Source organism: Oncorhynchus mykiss, chromosome 18 (genome assembly GCF_057628025.1).
Source record: "Oncorhynchus mykiss isolate SJ-2025 chromosome 18, ASM5762802v1, whole genome shotgun sequence".
Taxonomy (NCBI): domain Eukaryota; kingdom Metazoa; phylum Chordata; class Actinopteri; order Salmoniformes; family Salmonidae; genus Oncorhynchus; species Oncorhynchus mykiss.
This window is the reverse complement of record NC_143039.1, coordinates 39,705,233-39,719,307: the sequence shown is the minus strand read 5'-3', so window position 1 is coordinate 39,719,307 and position 14,075 is coordinate 39,705,233. Positions and strand designations below refer to the sequence as shown.

Below are 14,075 nucleotides of genomic sequence, written 5' to 3'. Positions count from 1 at the left end.
ATTGTCCTAATGTGGGCCAGCTACAGTCATGTCAGCTGGTGGGGGGGGGATCACCTTCATTTGGAGAATCTCAGTTGCATACTCCTCACGGTCACGCTCCTTGCATCCTTCTCAAAACCCTCTGGCTTTCTCTTCCTGAGGTACCTCCCTTCTGACCTTCTCTTCTCTTCAAATCAAATGTATTTATATAGCCCTTCTTACATCAGCTGATATCTCAAAGTGCTGTACAGAAACCCAGCCTAAAACCCCAAACAGCAAGCAATGCAGGTGTAGAAGCACGGTGCCTAGAAAAGCCAAAACCTAGGAAGAAACCTAGAGAGGAACCAGGCTATGAGGGGTGGCCAGTCCTCTTCTGTCTGTGCCTGGTGGAGATTATAACAGAACATGGCCAAGATGTTGAAATGTTCGCAAATGACCAGCATGGTCAAATAATAATAATCACAGTAGTTGTTGAGGGTGCAGCAAGTCAGCACCTCAGGAGTAAATGTCAATTGGTTTTTCATAGCCGATCATTCAGTGTCTCTACCGCTCCTGCTGTCTCTAGAGTTGAAAACAGCATGTCTGGGACAGGTAGCACGTCCGGTGAACAGGTCAGGGTTCCATAGCCGCAGGCAGAACAGTTGAAACTGGAGCAGTAGCACGGCTCTTCCAATGGGTTTTGAGAAGGATGTGACCCCCCAGCTGACATGACTGTAGCAGGCCCGCATTAGGACAATGACACTATAATTATTACGAGGAATTAGGAATGGAACGCAGACGGGACCATTCAGTCATCTTACCTAATTTCTACGGTTTGTACTTTGAACTAGAGAGACAAAACTTATTAATAAAGAAATAAATCACAGGAGACTACCATTAAATTCACAATAACCTTTATCATATCTTTGCAACATGACAAAATAAGAAACTAGTTGGGGAAAAGCTAGGGATAGGTCTTTGCGCTAAGACATGAAGTGAAGGGGAACAAAGGACCTGTTACAGCACTGCAGGGAGATCATATGCATCCCAAATGGCACACCATTTGGGTCTAGTCAAATGTAGTGCACTATGTAGGTAGTAATAGGGTGCCATTTGGGACATACAAAAATAATCCATATTGGAGAGTTGAAAAAAGAAAGATAGCGCAAGATGGTAGACAGGAAATTAAAAAAAGACATGGTGAGAGATTTATATATATATATATATATATATATATATATATTATTTTACACGTAACATAAGGCACAGGCAAAACTAAAACATACTTTGGTGTCCATTTTATTTTAAAAACTTAATGAATTGAACCAAACGCTTTACAAAGAAATGGAAAAGGACTCCATGAAAATGAAATAAATAGGAAATGAAAACTGTAGTGTAATTGTAAACCCCAATCATAATCCAACTGACTGTATGGCCTGGACGGTCATTTTGCTTTATGTTGTATTGGGTCTATGCTGACCCATAACTGAAACCCATAAAGTGCCTCTTTGGATGAATTGGCAGAAAAAAAAACAGATTTTAATGAATATATTCTCCTCCAGTCTGGTTGAATTAAGTGTTGGACTGGTTTGGGTAAGTTGGACCATTTCTCTGAAATGTGTCTGGATAAATGACTGGACTTTTTAAATAAAAAAATAAAACTAAATCAAATCTGACCACTAAAAAGTTATTTTCAAAACATGAACATTTAAAAAGTATTATTTCAAGCTGTGTGCTTTCTGCTCCCCAAGAGCCATTGCATTTGGAGACCGGCATAAACTAAGACAAATATCCACACAATGCAAACCCAACTCGTCAGCTTTTAAACCATTAAAACAACTTAATTATTAACCGCCATATTTTTTTCAACAAAATCTTAACCAAGAACATTAACAACAATGGCACATTCCAGGTTGAATAAGAATGCCATGGCAACAATAGTAGTGCCTGATCCAATAACAAAATGGCAGGGGCAAAAACCAATGACAAATTTTCCATTATCGCTACTGTATGCTTTAGTGGTCTGACATGGTGATTTGAACACTTCTACTGACCTGTACCATGCTGTGGTCATTAAGAGCACCTCATCTCTCTTGGCAGTTTTAAGTGTTGGCACATTGCATGTCATTTACCTCAGTGTGTCATTATTTGGGAAGGGTGTCAGTGTACTGAGAAGGCAGCATTTGAACAGTCAAGTTTAAGTCTAGCAATACTCAGAGAGGGGACCCAGGACCCAGTTTGGGGAAACCCTGCCTTAGTGAATGATTTGCAATGTAAGGACTCAGAACAGTAAGAAATAGAGGGGGATGGATAGAAATGATAGGGAATAACAGTTTGTTGCTAAGGCACTGGACAGCTCAGACCATGCACACAGTTTTACTGCGTGTTTGGGTCCATTGCAGTCTTTCCTGAACCCTCTCCTTCAACTAGTGTGATCTACAGAGCAGTGAAACCCATCTGGGCCTTGTAAGGAGTGTGATCTTTAGCATTATTTGTGTATATATCATTCAGTGGTGTGTGCGTGTGTTTGTGTGTGGCTTTTCCACCATCCATTCTGCCATACTTTGGCCTCATGGCCTGGGCCACATGGGAGTTGTTCTTCCCCATTCCTGACACATCCTCCTTGGTCTCTGTAACAAATCACTCCATTTTGCTGTGGTGGTGGTTGTTGTTAAGCACTGTGTGGCCATTGCCATTCTGCACAAAGCCATTTTTTGTTTTCTCCCTTTTCTCATGGTCATCATCCTCCTCGTCTGACTCAGTCTCTTCCCTGTCGCTCCTCTCATCCTCAACGATATCCTGATGGGAGAGAGAGAGTACATTTAGGTAATTTTGTAAAATGTAGGTCAAATTAAGTTAAGGCAGAGGCTGCAGAGCCAATTTTTCTGGACACCGCTTCCTAGCAGCTGGAGGTCCCGGGGCTTCTTCTGCGCATGTGCAGGACTCGACTTTACGCATATTCTCTGAACGTCCATGCAGCATCTGCATACCAACCAATCAGTTTCATGGGGATGTGTATTTAGATCGTCAGTTAAAGGCTACTTTGAAACTGTAGACTATAAGTCAACCACAACATTTGTACAATCTACATGAGTCATTGTATTTTAGAAAGACCTGTCGCTCCGTAAACATGCCTGGGCGAGAATAAATAATAGTAGGGCCGACCCCATTTAGTCGACAGGTCGATTGTTTGATCGATAGGCTTTAGGTCGACCAAGATTTTAGTTGAGCAGTGGCAAATTTATATATATATAAAAAAAACATGTATTGTACACAAGACACCGGTCTGATTCACACCAGTAGCACTCACTTCACCAGCACAGGTCATGACCGCCCCAGCATGCATTTGTAGTCTACTTGTGTGCTGCTAACAGCTTTAGCCTTAGCTACTGTCATGGAGTTCGCTAAATAGTTTCATAATGAAACTGATAAAACACACAGGTGCTAAAAGGTGACTTACAAAGATGAGGACCAACAGCAAGAGAGGGAGTGCAGTGATGTCGTGTCCACAACTAAAGAATCATTGTGGAATCTGAAAAGACACATATCCTGAAAGCAGCATGGCGTACTTACTACATGCACATGCTAAAAGAAAGGAACTAGGCGGGTAGATCACTAAGTGTGTCATTGTGGCAACGTATTTAGAAACAAGAAATCAGATCTCTTAAACGTGTCATTCATTTTTGGTCTATTATATTTACAAGAGGCCAAAATAGATTTTGGACCAATAGGCCCTGCATATTCCCACGTTCAAGCTTTCCATTTTGGTTGTGTTATTTTGCCTAAAAACAATCAGGCCTACCTATAGAAAAATAAAATAAACAACTCTACATCTCTGACCAGACTGGCAAGAGTGGCCAAAAGGGTGTTGAGCATCCCCAGTGGCTCTGCAGGTGTGGAGAGGATATTCTCTGCTGCTGACCTGCTCTCCAGGGACCAGACTGGCCAAACTAGTGTTTCTAAAAATGAATTTAAAAAGGCACTAGCAAGTCATTTTTCATTTAATTTGTATTTCCTTATAAGTAAGTCACAGCCTATTAGCACAATTTATAGACTATAATAATTTAATACAACAAAATGTTTAAATGCAGAGTGCCCTATGTCCCTACCAGCCTATTGTGTCGCACTCGAAAATGCTTCACAAAGTATTTTGTTGTAGGCTATAGCCTTGAAATAAAGCCAAAATAATTCATTTTCGTTCCTTCTTTAGGCTCCCTGTCTGGCTCCTGACCTATTTAATAAGACATGTAGTCATCTTTATTCAAATTATTTTTATTCAAATCCATATGGTTTGGTTTAAATGCTTCAAAACCAAATGGTAGCTCCAGGTAGTCAGAAAAACAGATGGGTGCAGTTCATTTTTATTTTTCCGGTGAGCGCGGAGTGGTTTTTAGCAGAGCGGTTGGAAAGGAGCTTGTGCACAGCTCCACGAGCGGGATTTCCAACATCACAACTCAGCTCACATGCTCTGGTGGGAGGAGTAGCGTGTAACAGTTTTTTCCCCCCTTCTTCTGTTAAGGATATATTGATTTCTGGCTCCCGCTTTAGTCATTTGTGTGTCATCATTTTTAACCGCAGTGCTTAAAACATCAGACAAGCGCAGTACCCTACATATAATAGATTTTTTTTCAATCATAGGGTGTGTGTCTAGATATGTATTTTCTTTGTCATGGACAGCACTACTAGCAAGCAAGCATCACGACAGACATATCAGCAATGGAATAATTATACAGACAAAGTAGCCCTACTAAACAACACCATGTAGACAGACAAAAACAACCATATGGCCTCAGCAAAGTCTAAAGGAAATAACTAGATTGAACAACAAGAAGACCGTGTCCCCTTTTTGGTCAGTGGCAGCAGGAGGAAAGGAAGAGCGGCCCTCAGTTTCTTGCGGTCTCCCCCCGCTGAGACTGACCAGAGGCAGGTGCCATCAACCCAGTAAAATAAAAACAAGCAAATTATATTAATTTATGCTCACTCAGCCCTGCCTCACAAGCAATACAACAACTGATCTATTACAAATGTTGAAATATATCAAACAGAAATGGTCTGAGGAGAACAATGCATTGGCAGGGCAATTCAAGCATAGCCAACATATGGTGGTAATCTATTGGGCCTAAAGCCTACTGAACAAACCCATTGCTACAGTAATGTTTTTAATAGGTTAATGTTGCATAGGCTTAACATGATTTATTTTAAACACGTCAAAAACATGTTTTATCTGAGCGGTAGAACTCAGCTTGCCTTTTGACTCAAAAAGTGACACTGACTCATAAAAGGTTGGTGACCACAGTCTTTATATCCACCAACCAATGGCATTTCTTAAAGTAGGTCAACCACTAGAGGGATATTTTAAACCTACAAATTCAAGTTTTATGTTTGTGCCGTTGTGTGCCAACATTGCATCGACGCATCCTTGACTAGGCTACTAGCACCAACCAGGGGTGAAAGTAAGGCGGTATGGCAAAATAAATAGTGGTTTACCGATATGCCGTATCGGTAAACCGTGATCCTATAATGAAAACAAAAATGTCAAGAAAGCTGTAAGCTATTACACCATTATTTATCATTACTGCGTGTCAGAGGCATGAAAAGTGAGCAAATGGACTTGAAAACAGGTGGTATAGTCTACAGTCCAAAATGCGATGTGGTTCGAAGAGAGCACTGACATTTTGCCAAGGCAGTTATGAGTGGCTGAGACGCGCAAGGATAGCAGTTGACGCATAAATCCTGGCCTAATGACAATCGCCAAATGTCAGTACACTTTTTGGTGTTTTGTGTAACAACTGTTTGGAGGCTGGTAATATGTTGTGTGTTGTTGAATGCGCATGGGTAGCCTAGTAAAGAAGGGTAGCCTAGTAAAGAAGGGTAGCCTAGTAAAGAAGGGTAGCCTAGTAAAGAAGGGTAGCCTAGTAAAGAAGGGTAGCCTAGTAAAGAAGGGTAGCCTAGTAAAGAAGGGTAGCCTAGTAAAGAAGGGTAGCCTAGTAAAGATGGGTAGCCTAGTAAAGAAGGGTAGCCTAGTAAAGAAGGGTAGCCTAGTAAAGAAGGGTAGCCTAGTAAAGAAGGGTAGCCTAGTAAAGATGGGTAGCCTAGTAAAGATGGGTAGCCTAGTAAAGAAGGGTAGCCTAGTAAAGAAGGGTAGCCTAGTAAAGATGGGTAGCCTAGTAAAGAAGGGTAGCCTAGTAAAGAAGGGTAGCCTAGTAAAGAAGGGTAGCCTAGTAAAGAAGGGTAGCCTAGTAAAGAAGCCCTTTGAAGTGATGGTTCGGCAAATCAGAAGGAAACATGACTGGTTGTGTTTATGCCATAACAAAAGGTAATACGCTTTTTTTATTTAAGCCGCAGTGCCTTTAAAAATGATTAACATCCCTTGACTTATTCCACATTGTTGTCACAGCCTGAATTGAACATTGAATAAATATTGGGTAAGTCTAAGCGCTTTGCCCACAAAAGGTACAATATTTGCACATAATTATTTTTTAAATTCTTCAAGCTCGGTCAAATTGGTTGTTGATCATTGCTAGACAGCAATTTTCAAGTCTTGCCGTAGATTTTCAAGCCAAAACTGTAACTAGGCCACTCAGGAACATTCAATGCCATCTTGGTAAGCAACTCCAGTGTATATTTGGCCTTGTGTTTAAGGTTATTGTCCTGCTTAAAGGTGAATTTGTCACCCAGTGCATGTTGGAAAGCAGACTAAACCAGGTTTTCGCCTGTACTTAGCTCAATTCCTTTTCCCCCCAAAAAATGATGGGTATGCTATGGGTGCTGGGTATGCTGATGACAAGCATACCCATAGCATGATGCAGCCACCACCATTCTTGAAAATATGAAGAGAGGTACTCAGTGATGTGTTATTTTGGATTTGCCACAAACATAACGCTTTGTATTCATGACAAAGTTGATTTCTTTGCCACATTTGTTTGCAGTCTTACTTTAGTGCCTTAATATAAACAGTCTTCAGTCTCTTGTTTTAGTCTTCAGTCTTTTAGGTTAGTATTGTGGAGTAACTACAACAGGGATGGGCAACTGGGGGCCTTTTTGTAGGCCCATGGACCAATTAAAATAACGTTTAAAAAAAAAAGATTGGTATGTTAGTCTAGCGTCCAGCTATCTAAACTTGTAGTGAGCATGGTAAAATTACCGACCAGGGTGGGGTCCATTGCTCATCAGTTATCATATTAAAAACCGCACCCTATTGCCTCCACCCTATTGCAAAATGTGTAGAATTGCAGGACATCAGCTGTAAAACTGATATTTTGTTCTCTGGCCCATGACAAAACTTTTACAATTGCATCAAACTTGCTTGAAAACAAACATTTTCTCTTTGCCCCATGGCAAAATGTGCAGAATTGCAGGAAATTAAGTTTTTTTTGCTGTCAAGAAAATGTTTTGCTTGCAAGGTGGTGGTGGGCCACTGCAGCCACTCTTCATGAGTTTTTTTGTGGAAACCACCCCCATCAAAGTTGCCCATCCCTGAACTACAATGTTGTTTATCCATCCTCAGTTGTTTTCTGCTATCACAGCCATTAAACTCTTATTGATTTAAATCCCTGAGCGGCTTCTTTCCTCCGGTAATTGAGGTAGGAAGGATGCCTGTATCTTTGTAGAGATTTTTTTTCTTCAACTACCAATAGGTGCCCTTCTTTGCAAGGCATTGGAAACCCTCCCTGGTATTTGTGGTTGAATCTGGGTATGAAATCAGGGACTTTACAGATCATTTTGTGTGTGGGGTAAAGAGATGAGGTAGCTATTGAAAAATGTTAAACTATTATTACATGTCTTTGGTTAAAAAAAAAAGTTTACCCCTTTTTCTGCAAGTCCCGTACGGACTCGGGAGAGCCGAAGGTCAAGAGCCGCGTATCCTCCGAAACACAACCCAACCAAGCTGCATTGCTCCTTGACACAATGCCCACTTAACCCCGAAGCCAACCGCACCAATGTGTTGGAGGAAACACCGTACACTTGCGATCTTGTCAGCGTGCACTGCACCTGGCCCCCCACAGGAGTTGCTAGTGCGCAATGGGACAAGGACATCCCTGCCGACCAAACCCTCCCCTAACACGGACGATGCTGGAACAATTGTGCGCTGCCCCATGGGTCTCCCGGTCGTGGCCAGCTGCAATTTTTTACTCCTGAACTTATTTAGGATTGCCATAACAAATGGGTTGAATACTTATTGACTCAAGAAATGTCTGCTTTAAATTAAATTAGTAAAAATTTCCAAAAACATAATTCCACTTTGACATTATGGGGTATTGTGTGTAGGCCAGTGATCCAACATTCGGAATTGTATCCATTTTAAAATTCACAACAAAATGTGGAAAAAGTCAGGGTGGGAATACTTTCTGAATGCACTGTATATACACCCCCCCCCCCCTCTCTTTTACACCACTACTACTCGCTGTTATCATCTATGCACAGTCACTGTAATAACTCTACCTACATGTACATATTACCTCAGGTTACCCCGACTAACCGGTGCCCTCGCACATTGACTCTGTACCGGTACCCCCTGCATATAGTCTCGCTATTGTTATTTTACTGCTGTTCTTTAATTGTTACTTTTACTTCTTATTCGTATTTTATATTTTTAAACTGCATTGTTGGTTAGGGCCTCATTAGTAAGCATTTCACTGTAAGGTCTGATGTATTCGGCGCATGTGACTAATACAATTTTATTCAATTTGTTTTATTTGATAAATGCTTCATGAGCTTAGTTAAACTGTGTTGTGTCAGAATCAGAATTCTTTAGGTAACATTTATAAATAAGATGTTTGATTAATTTTCATAAGCATGCTTATGTGGGTAAAGTTACTTGGTCCCCGAGGGGGGAAGAGGTCAGGTTTGTCTTATCTGTGAATGTGTCTAACTATTCCTAAACCATGTGAAGGGATGGTGTGATTAATGGGGAACCAGTTAGGTTGGCTCCACAATGGCTGTGTGCCAGTCACTCCTCTCCGTAAACTTGTCCAGGAGGGATTGTATTTTTAATGGGATTATCTAAAATTGACAATTGATATATGCCATTGGATGAGGTCATGTTTTGGTCCTAAGTGGTACCAAGAACGAGTTAAGAACTTTGTTTAGGAGACCAAACTGAACAATAATTCATAGCTAATGCTATAAATTATGGGATACACCTTTTTCAAGTAAAAGGTTATTTGTGTAATGTTCCTAAGATCTGTTATTTGTCATGTGAGTTGAGATAGTATAATTTATAGCCAAGACACACCTAAGAACTGTTTTGTAAGCACTCTCAGAGAATTCATTTATAGACACTGAATTGATCTGAGAGTCACAGGGCTATGGTGAAGCTCATATATAATTAAAGATGGGACTTTATAATATACTCTGACTTGTGTGTGGTTTGCTCTCTCATGATTTGGTAATACAGGAAATTTCCACGACAACTGTCATACCACATTAGAACCCAAAATACAAGCTTATTTCACACCAATGTGTATAAGCTAAATAATAATCTAAATGTAAACAAACAGTAATAAACATGGTTAAAACCAAAACAATTATATCATGGATGGTCAGTCCTTGCATCCATAACCCCGTCTATGAATTTGAGAGTGGCTACATTTCTCCAGGCCCATCCCTAAACTTTTTACCAAAACAGAGGCGGGGTGTCGCTTTGTTATTGTTTCAATGGAGGACGCTAGGTTTAAGTTAGCTAGGTAAGACAACCACATCAAAATAATTGTAAGTAAACGTTGAGTTTGAGCGGTGATGTCAAACAGTAGGTTTACATGTACAGTTGGGTGATAGAAAGTAGAGCAGTCAGGCTCAGAACAGTTTGACATAGGGGTGGGGTTTCCCAGACACAGATTAATCCTCACCCTACACTACAAAGCACATTCAATGGAAATTCTCCATTGAGTTTGCTTATTAGTCCTTAGGGGCATTAGGGTTTTCTAAAGCTAGCCAGCTTCAGTTAGCTTCATATTCCAGAGCCCTATATTACGTACGTAGTTTGAGTACCTTTTTCTCCACTCCCATCGATAAAATAATTTGCACACAAGTTTGACTATACGTGAAGATTCAAATGCATTCTGTCATTACTAAATGTGCTAGGTATTTTTAACACGACTATTTTTTAACACAAAAAAAAACATTTGGCTAATAAAATATTTAATAAGTTGTCTTACTCAAATTAAGGTGATGGATGATGATGCAACCTTTGCGAAAGGTAATATGATTTTATTTGTCCTCAACTCGCAGCTCAGACATTTCATTCAGGATAAATAGAGTTAGCCCTGAGTTAACCTGCTCGGGAGCAGATTAGTTCTGAAGTATTCGTTGCCATAGAAATGTACCTGGCTAAAAGGTGAGCCGCGTTCGTAGTACCGGTTAACGCGAGTTGAACGCAGTTACCTTGCTAACTCCTCAAACCACATACGTAGTATAGGGCTCTGGACTAGGCTCAATCTCTGTCCAGGAAACCACCCTATAGTGATTAGGTTTGGGAATACATACATTTCCAGGTAGGAACTTGATGGCCATGCGCAGGATGAGGCCAGCCCAGAAGATGTGCAGACACTGCAGCACAAACAACAACCCGTTGAAGAAGTAGAACCCAAAGAAAGGGGGATAGAGGGTCAATGGGTACACCCACGTAGTATGTATGATCCTGGGGGAAGAAACAGACAGATCCAGTCAATACAGATCTACATTAGCAGTCAAAAGCATTTTTGACAAAGACTTAAGCAAATCACTAGAATGCATTGTATCCTGTATCACTGACAGAAAATAATACTTCACACATATGGAGGCAGTTTCCCAGACACAGATTAAACCTAGTCCTGGACTAAAAAGCAAGCTCAATGTAAAAGCTCAGTTGAAAAGGCTTCTTAGTCCAGGATTAGGCTTAATATGTGTCCGGGAAACTGCCTCTAGGAGGCAGATGAGTGTCATCCAAGATCTGAGCGTCTTACCAGAAGGGGAGTATGACAAGGCGGGTAAGGATGAACACAGCTGCAAACAGGATGAAGATGTAGTTGCAGGTCTTTCTCCATCCTGCATAGTTGAACATCTTTGCTGACTTAAAAAGGAACAGGAGAAAAATAAGGAAAAATAATAAATATATGGTTGCTGTTTCCTATATTCTCCTCTAGATGGCAGGCTTAACAGTATGACCAGTTCTGTGAGTAGAAATTCTATATGCAGCATTTATTATTATAATAATAATACAATGACTTTCTGTACAGAAATAACACTCACTCTTCTATACTTATCATAGAATGGATATACTTTCTTTAGGATTGTAATGGTGAAATAGCTGGATGCCTTTTTGCTTGACATTGTATTGCATTGTTGGGGAAATAAGATTGGGTATGTCGGAGGGCTGTACCTCCAGTAGGTAGTCTGAGGCATCGTGCACCAGCATGATCAAAGTCCCGGCACGAATGTAGTTGACCAACCACGAAAAACTGATCAGCAGAATAGTGGCCACATGGTGAACAATCTGCTCCTTAAAATCCTTGAAGAGAGCGAGAGAGGGGGAGTTTGTCAGTTATGCAAATGTTTAGTTTACTTTGTGCACTGCACATCAGCTTCAGTCATAACAGAGGTGGTGGTAGTTCCTTTTAAAATCTTGTTGAAACTGGTTCTGATGGATATGGCACCATGGTCGTGACATTCCTCGCTCGTAACTTGATCATCGAGTTTCTTTTGGATGCGTCGTTCTGAACTACAGTTATTTTAAAATTAGAGCTTTAACACTGCGGAATATCAGCAAAACGTTCAAAGATTTAAATGTCTGGAGGGACACCTAAGCTACGGTTACAGACACCTGGTTTCAACACAGAGTCATGTAGGTCTCAAATATTTCCAATGATCCAGGTTTATTCGACAAAGTCAATGTCACGAAAATGTGTAATGGAAACAGCAGCTATAGGAGAAATTATAATTTTTAATCTGTTCGACAGGGGTTGATTTTTCTTTCGTCTAACTTTCTTCGTGACAAATGGTAACGGAAACTGTTTTCAAATAAATTATGATTAGGGAATCATTTTGAAGGTAGGCCTATGCATGGCACGTGGTTATAAAGCGCCACCGCATTGAATTCTAAATGCCTACTGTTTGCTCAATTTTAAAAAATGCAACTATAAAAATAAAATGTTTCTTTGCAGGACAAAGACTGTCTTGACTTTCAAGAATGCCTGAATGGCTTATCCTTGCTTTTCTGGTTGGCTGGATGCAAGTTTCACCAGCCAATTATTTCAGCTTTACAGAAGTGGAAGTTTCACCATGGTTTGCACATGGTAAATTAGTACATACGTGCATTCTATCCAGGCTGGCCTTCGAGGGCTACTTGAGACATGAACAGTGCCTTGCGAAAGTATTCGGCCCCCTTGAACTTCGCGACCTTTTGCCACATTTCAGGCTTCAAACATAAAGATATAAAACTGTATTTTTTTGTGAAGAATCAACAACAAGTGGGACACAATCATGAAGTGGAACGAAATTTATTGGATATTTCAAACTTTTTTAACAAATCAAAAACTGAAAAATTGGGCGTGCAAAATTATTCAGCCCCTTTACTTTCAGTGCAGCAAACTCTCTCCAGAAGTTCAGTGAGGATCTCTGAATGATCCAATGTTGACCTAAATGACTAATGATGATAAATACAATCCACCTGTGTGTAATCAAGTCTCCGTATAAATGCACCTGCACTGTGATAGTCTCAGAGGTACGTTAAAAGCGCAGAGAGCATCATGAAGAACAAGGAACACACCAGGCAGGTCCGAGATACTGTTGTGAAGAAGTTTAAAGCCGGATTTGGATACAAAAAGATTTCCCAAGCATTAAACATCCCAAGGAGCACTGTGCAAGCGATAATATTGAAATGGAAGGAGTATCAGACCACTGCAAATCTATCAAGACCTGGCCGTCCCTCTAAACGTTCAGCTCATACAAGGAGAAGACTGATCAGAGATGCAGCCAAGAGGCCCATGATCACTCTGGATGAACTGCAGAGATCTACAGCTGAGGTGGGAGACTCTGTCCATAGGACAACAATCAGTCGTATATTGCACAAATCTGGCCTTTGTGGAAGAGTGGCAAGAAGAAAGCCATTTCTTAAAGATATCCATAAAAAAAGTGTTGTTTAAAGTTTGCCACAAGCCACCTGGGAGACACACCAAACATGTGGAAGAAGGTGCTCTGGTCAGATGAAACCAAAATTGAACTTTTTGGCAACAATGCAAAACGTTATGTTTGGCGTAAAAGCAACACAGCTCATCACCCTGAACACACCATGCCCACTGTCAAACATGGTGGTGGCAGCATCATGGTTTGGGCCTGCTTTTCTTCAGCAGGGACAGGGAAGATGGTTAAAATTGATGGGAAGATGGATGGAGCCAAATACAGGACCATTCTGGAAGAAAACCTGATGGAGTCTGCAAAAGACCTGAGACTGGGACGGAGATTTGTCTTCCAACAAGACAATGATCCAAAACATAAATCAAAATCTACAATGGAATGGTTCAAAAATAAACATATCCAGGTGTTAGAATGGCAAAGTCAAAGTCCAGACCTGAATCCAATCGAGAATCTGTGGAAAGAACTGAAAACTGCTGTTCACAAATGCTCTCCATCCAAACTCACTGAGCTCGAGCTGTTTTGCAAGGAGGAATGGGAAAAAATGTCAGTCTCTCGATGTGCAAAACTGATGGAGACATACCCCAAGCGACTTACAGCTGTAATCGCAGCAAAAGGTGGCACTACAAAGTATTAACTTAAGGGGGCTGAATAATTTTGCACGCCCAATTTTTCAGTTTTTGATTTGTTAAAAAAGTTTGAAATATCCAATAAATGTCGTTCCACTTCATGATTGTGTCCCACTTGTTGTTGATTCTTCACAAAAAAATACAGTTTTATATCTTTATGTTTGAAGCCTGAAATGTGGCAAAAGGTCGCAAAGTTCAAGGGGGCCGAATACTTTCGCAAGGCACTGTAACAGATAAGTTGGGAAGTCATACAGGCTGACGCTGATTTATTAATGTGCTATTTTCATAAATGGAAACACTGAGTGCATATAGCCATGTGCACTTTACAATTACAACTCAACTAAAAACACTACAAAAAAAGCCTGAACAAAAAACAAA

At 40.6% G+C, this 14,075-nt stretch overlaps 1 protein-coding gene across 2 annotated transcripts in view; it reads right to left on the bottom strand.

Annotated features, from left to right (window-relative positions):
• Positions 1-855: 855 nt before the first annotated feature.
• LOC110496020 (ceramide synthase 2) overlaps positions 856-14,075 on the bottom strand; it is a 28,348-nt gene continuing 15,128 nt past the window's right edge. For both annotated transcript variants that reach the window (XM_036952507.2, XM_021571642.3), the window contains exons 8-11: positions 11,318-11,446; positions 10,902-11,008; positions 10,444-10,597; positions 856-2,757 (exon numbers count right to left, since the gene is read on the bottom strand). In XM_036952507.2, coding sequence (XP_036808402.1) covers positions 2,599-2,757; positions 10,444-10,597; positions 10,902-11,008; positions 11,318-11,446 — 549 coding nt within the window. In that variant the 3' untranslated portion in view covers positions 856-2,598. The remainder of the gene's footprint in view (positions 2,758-10,443; positions 10,598-10,901; positions 11,009-11,317; positions 11,447-14,075) is intronic.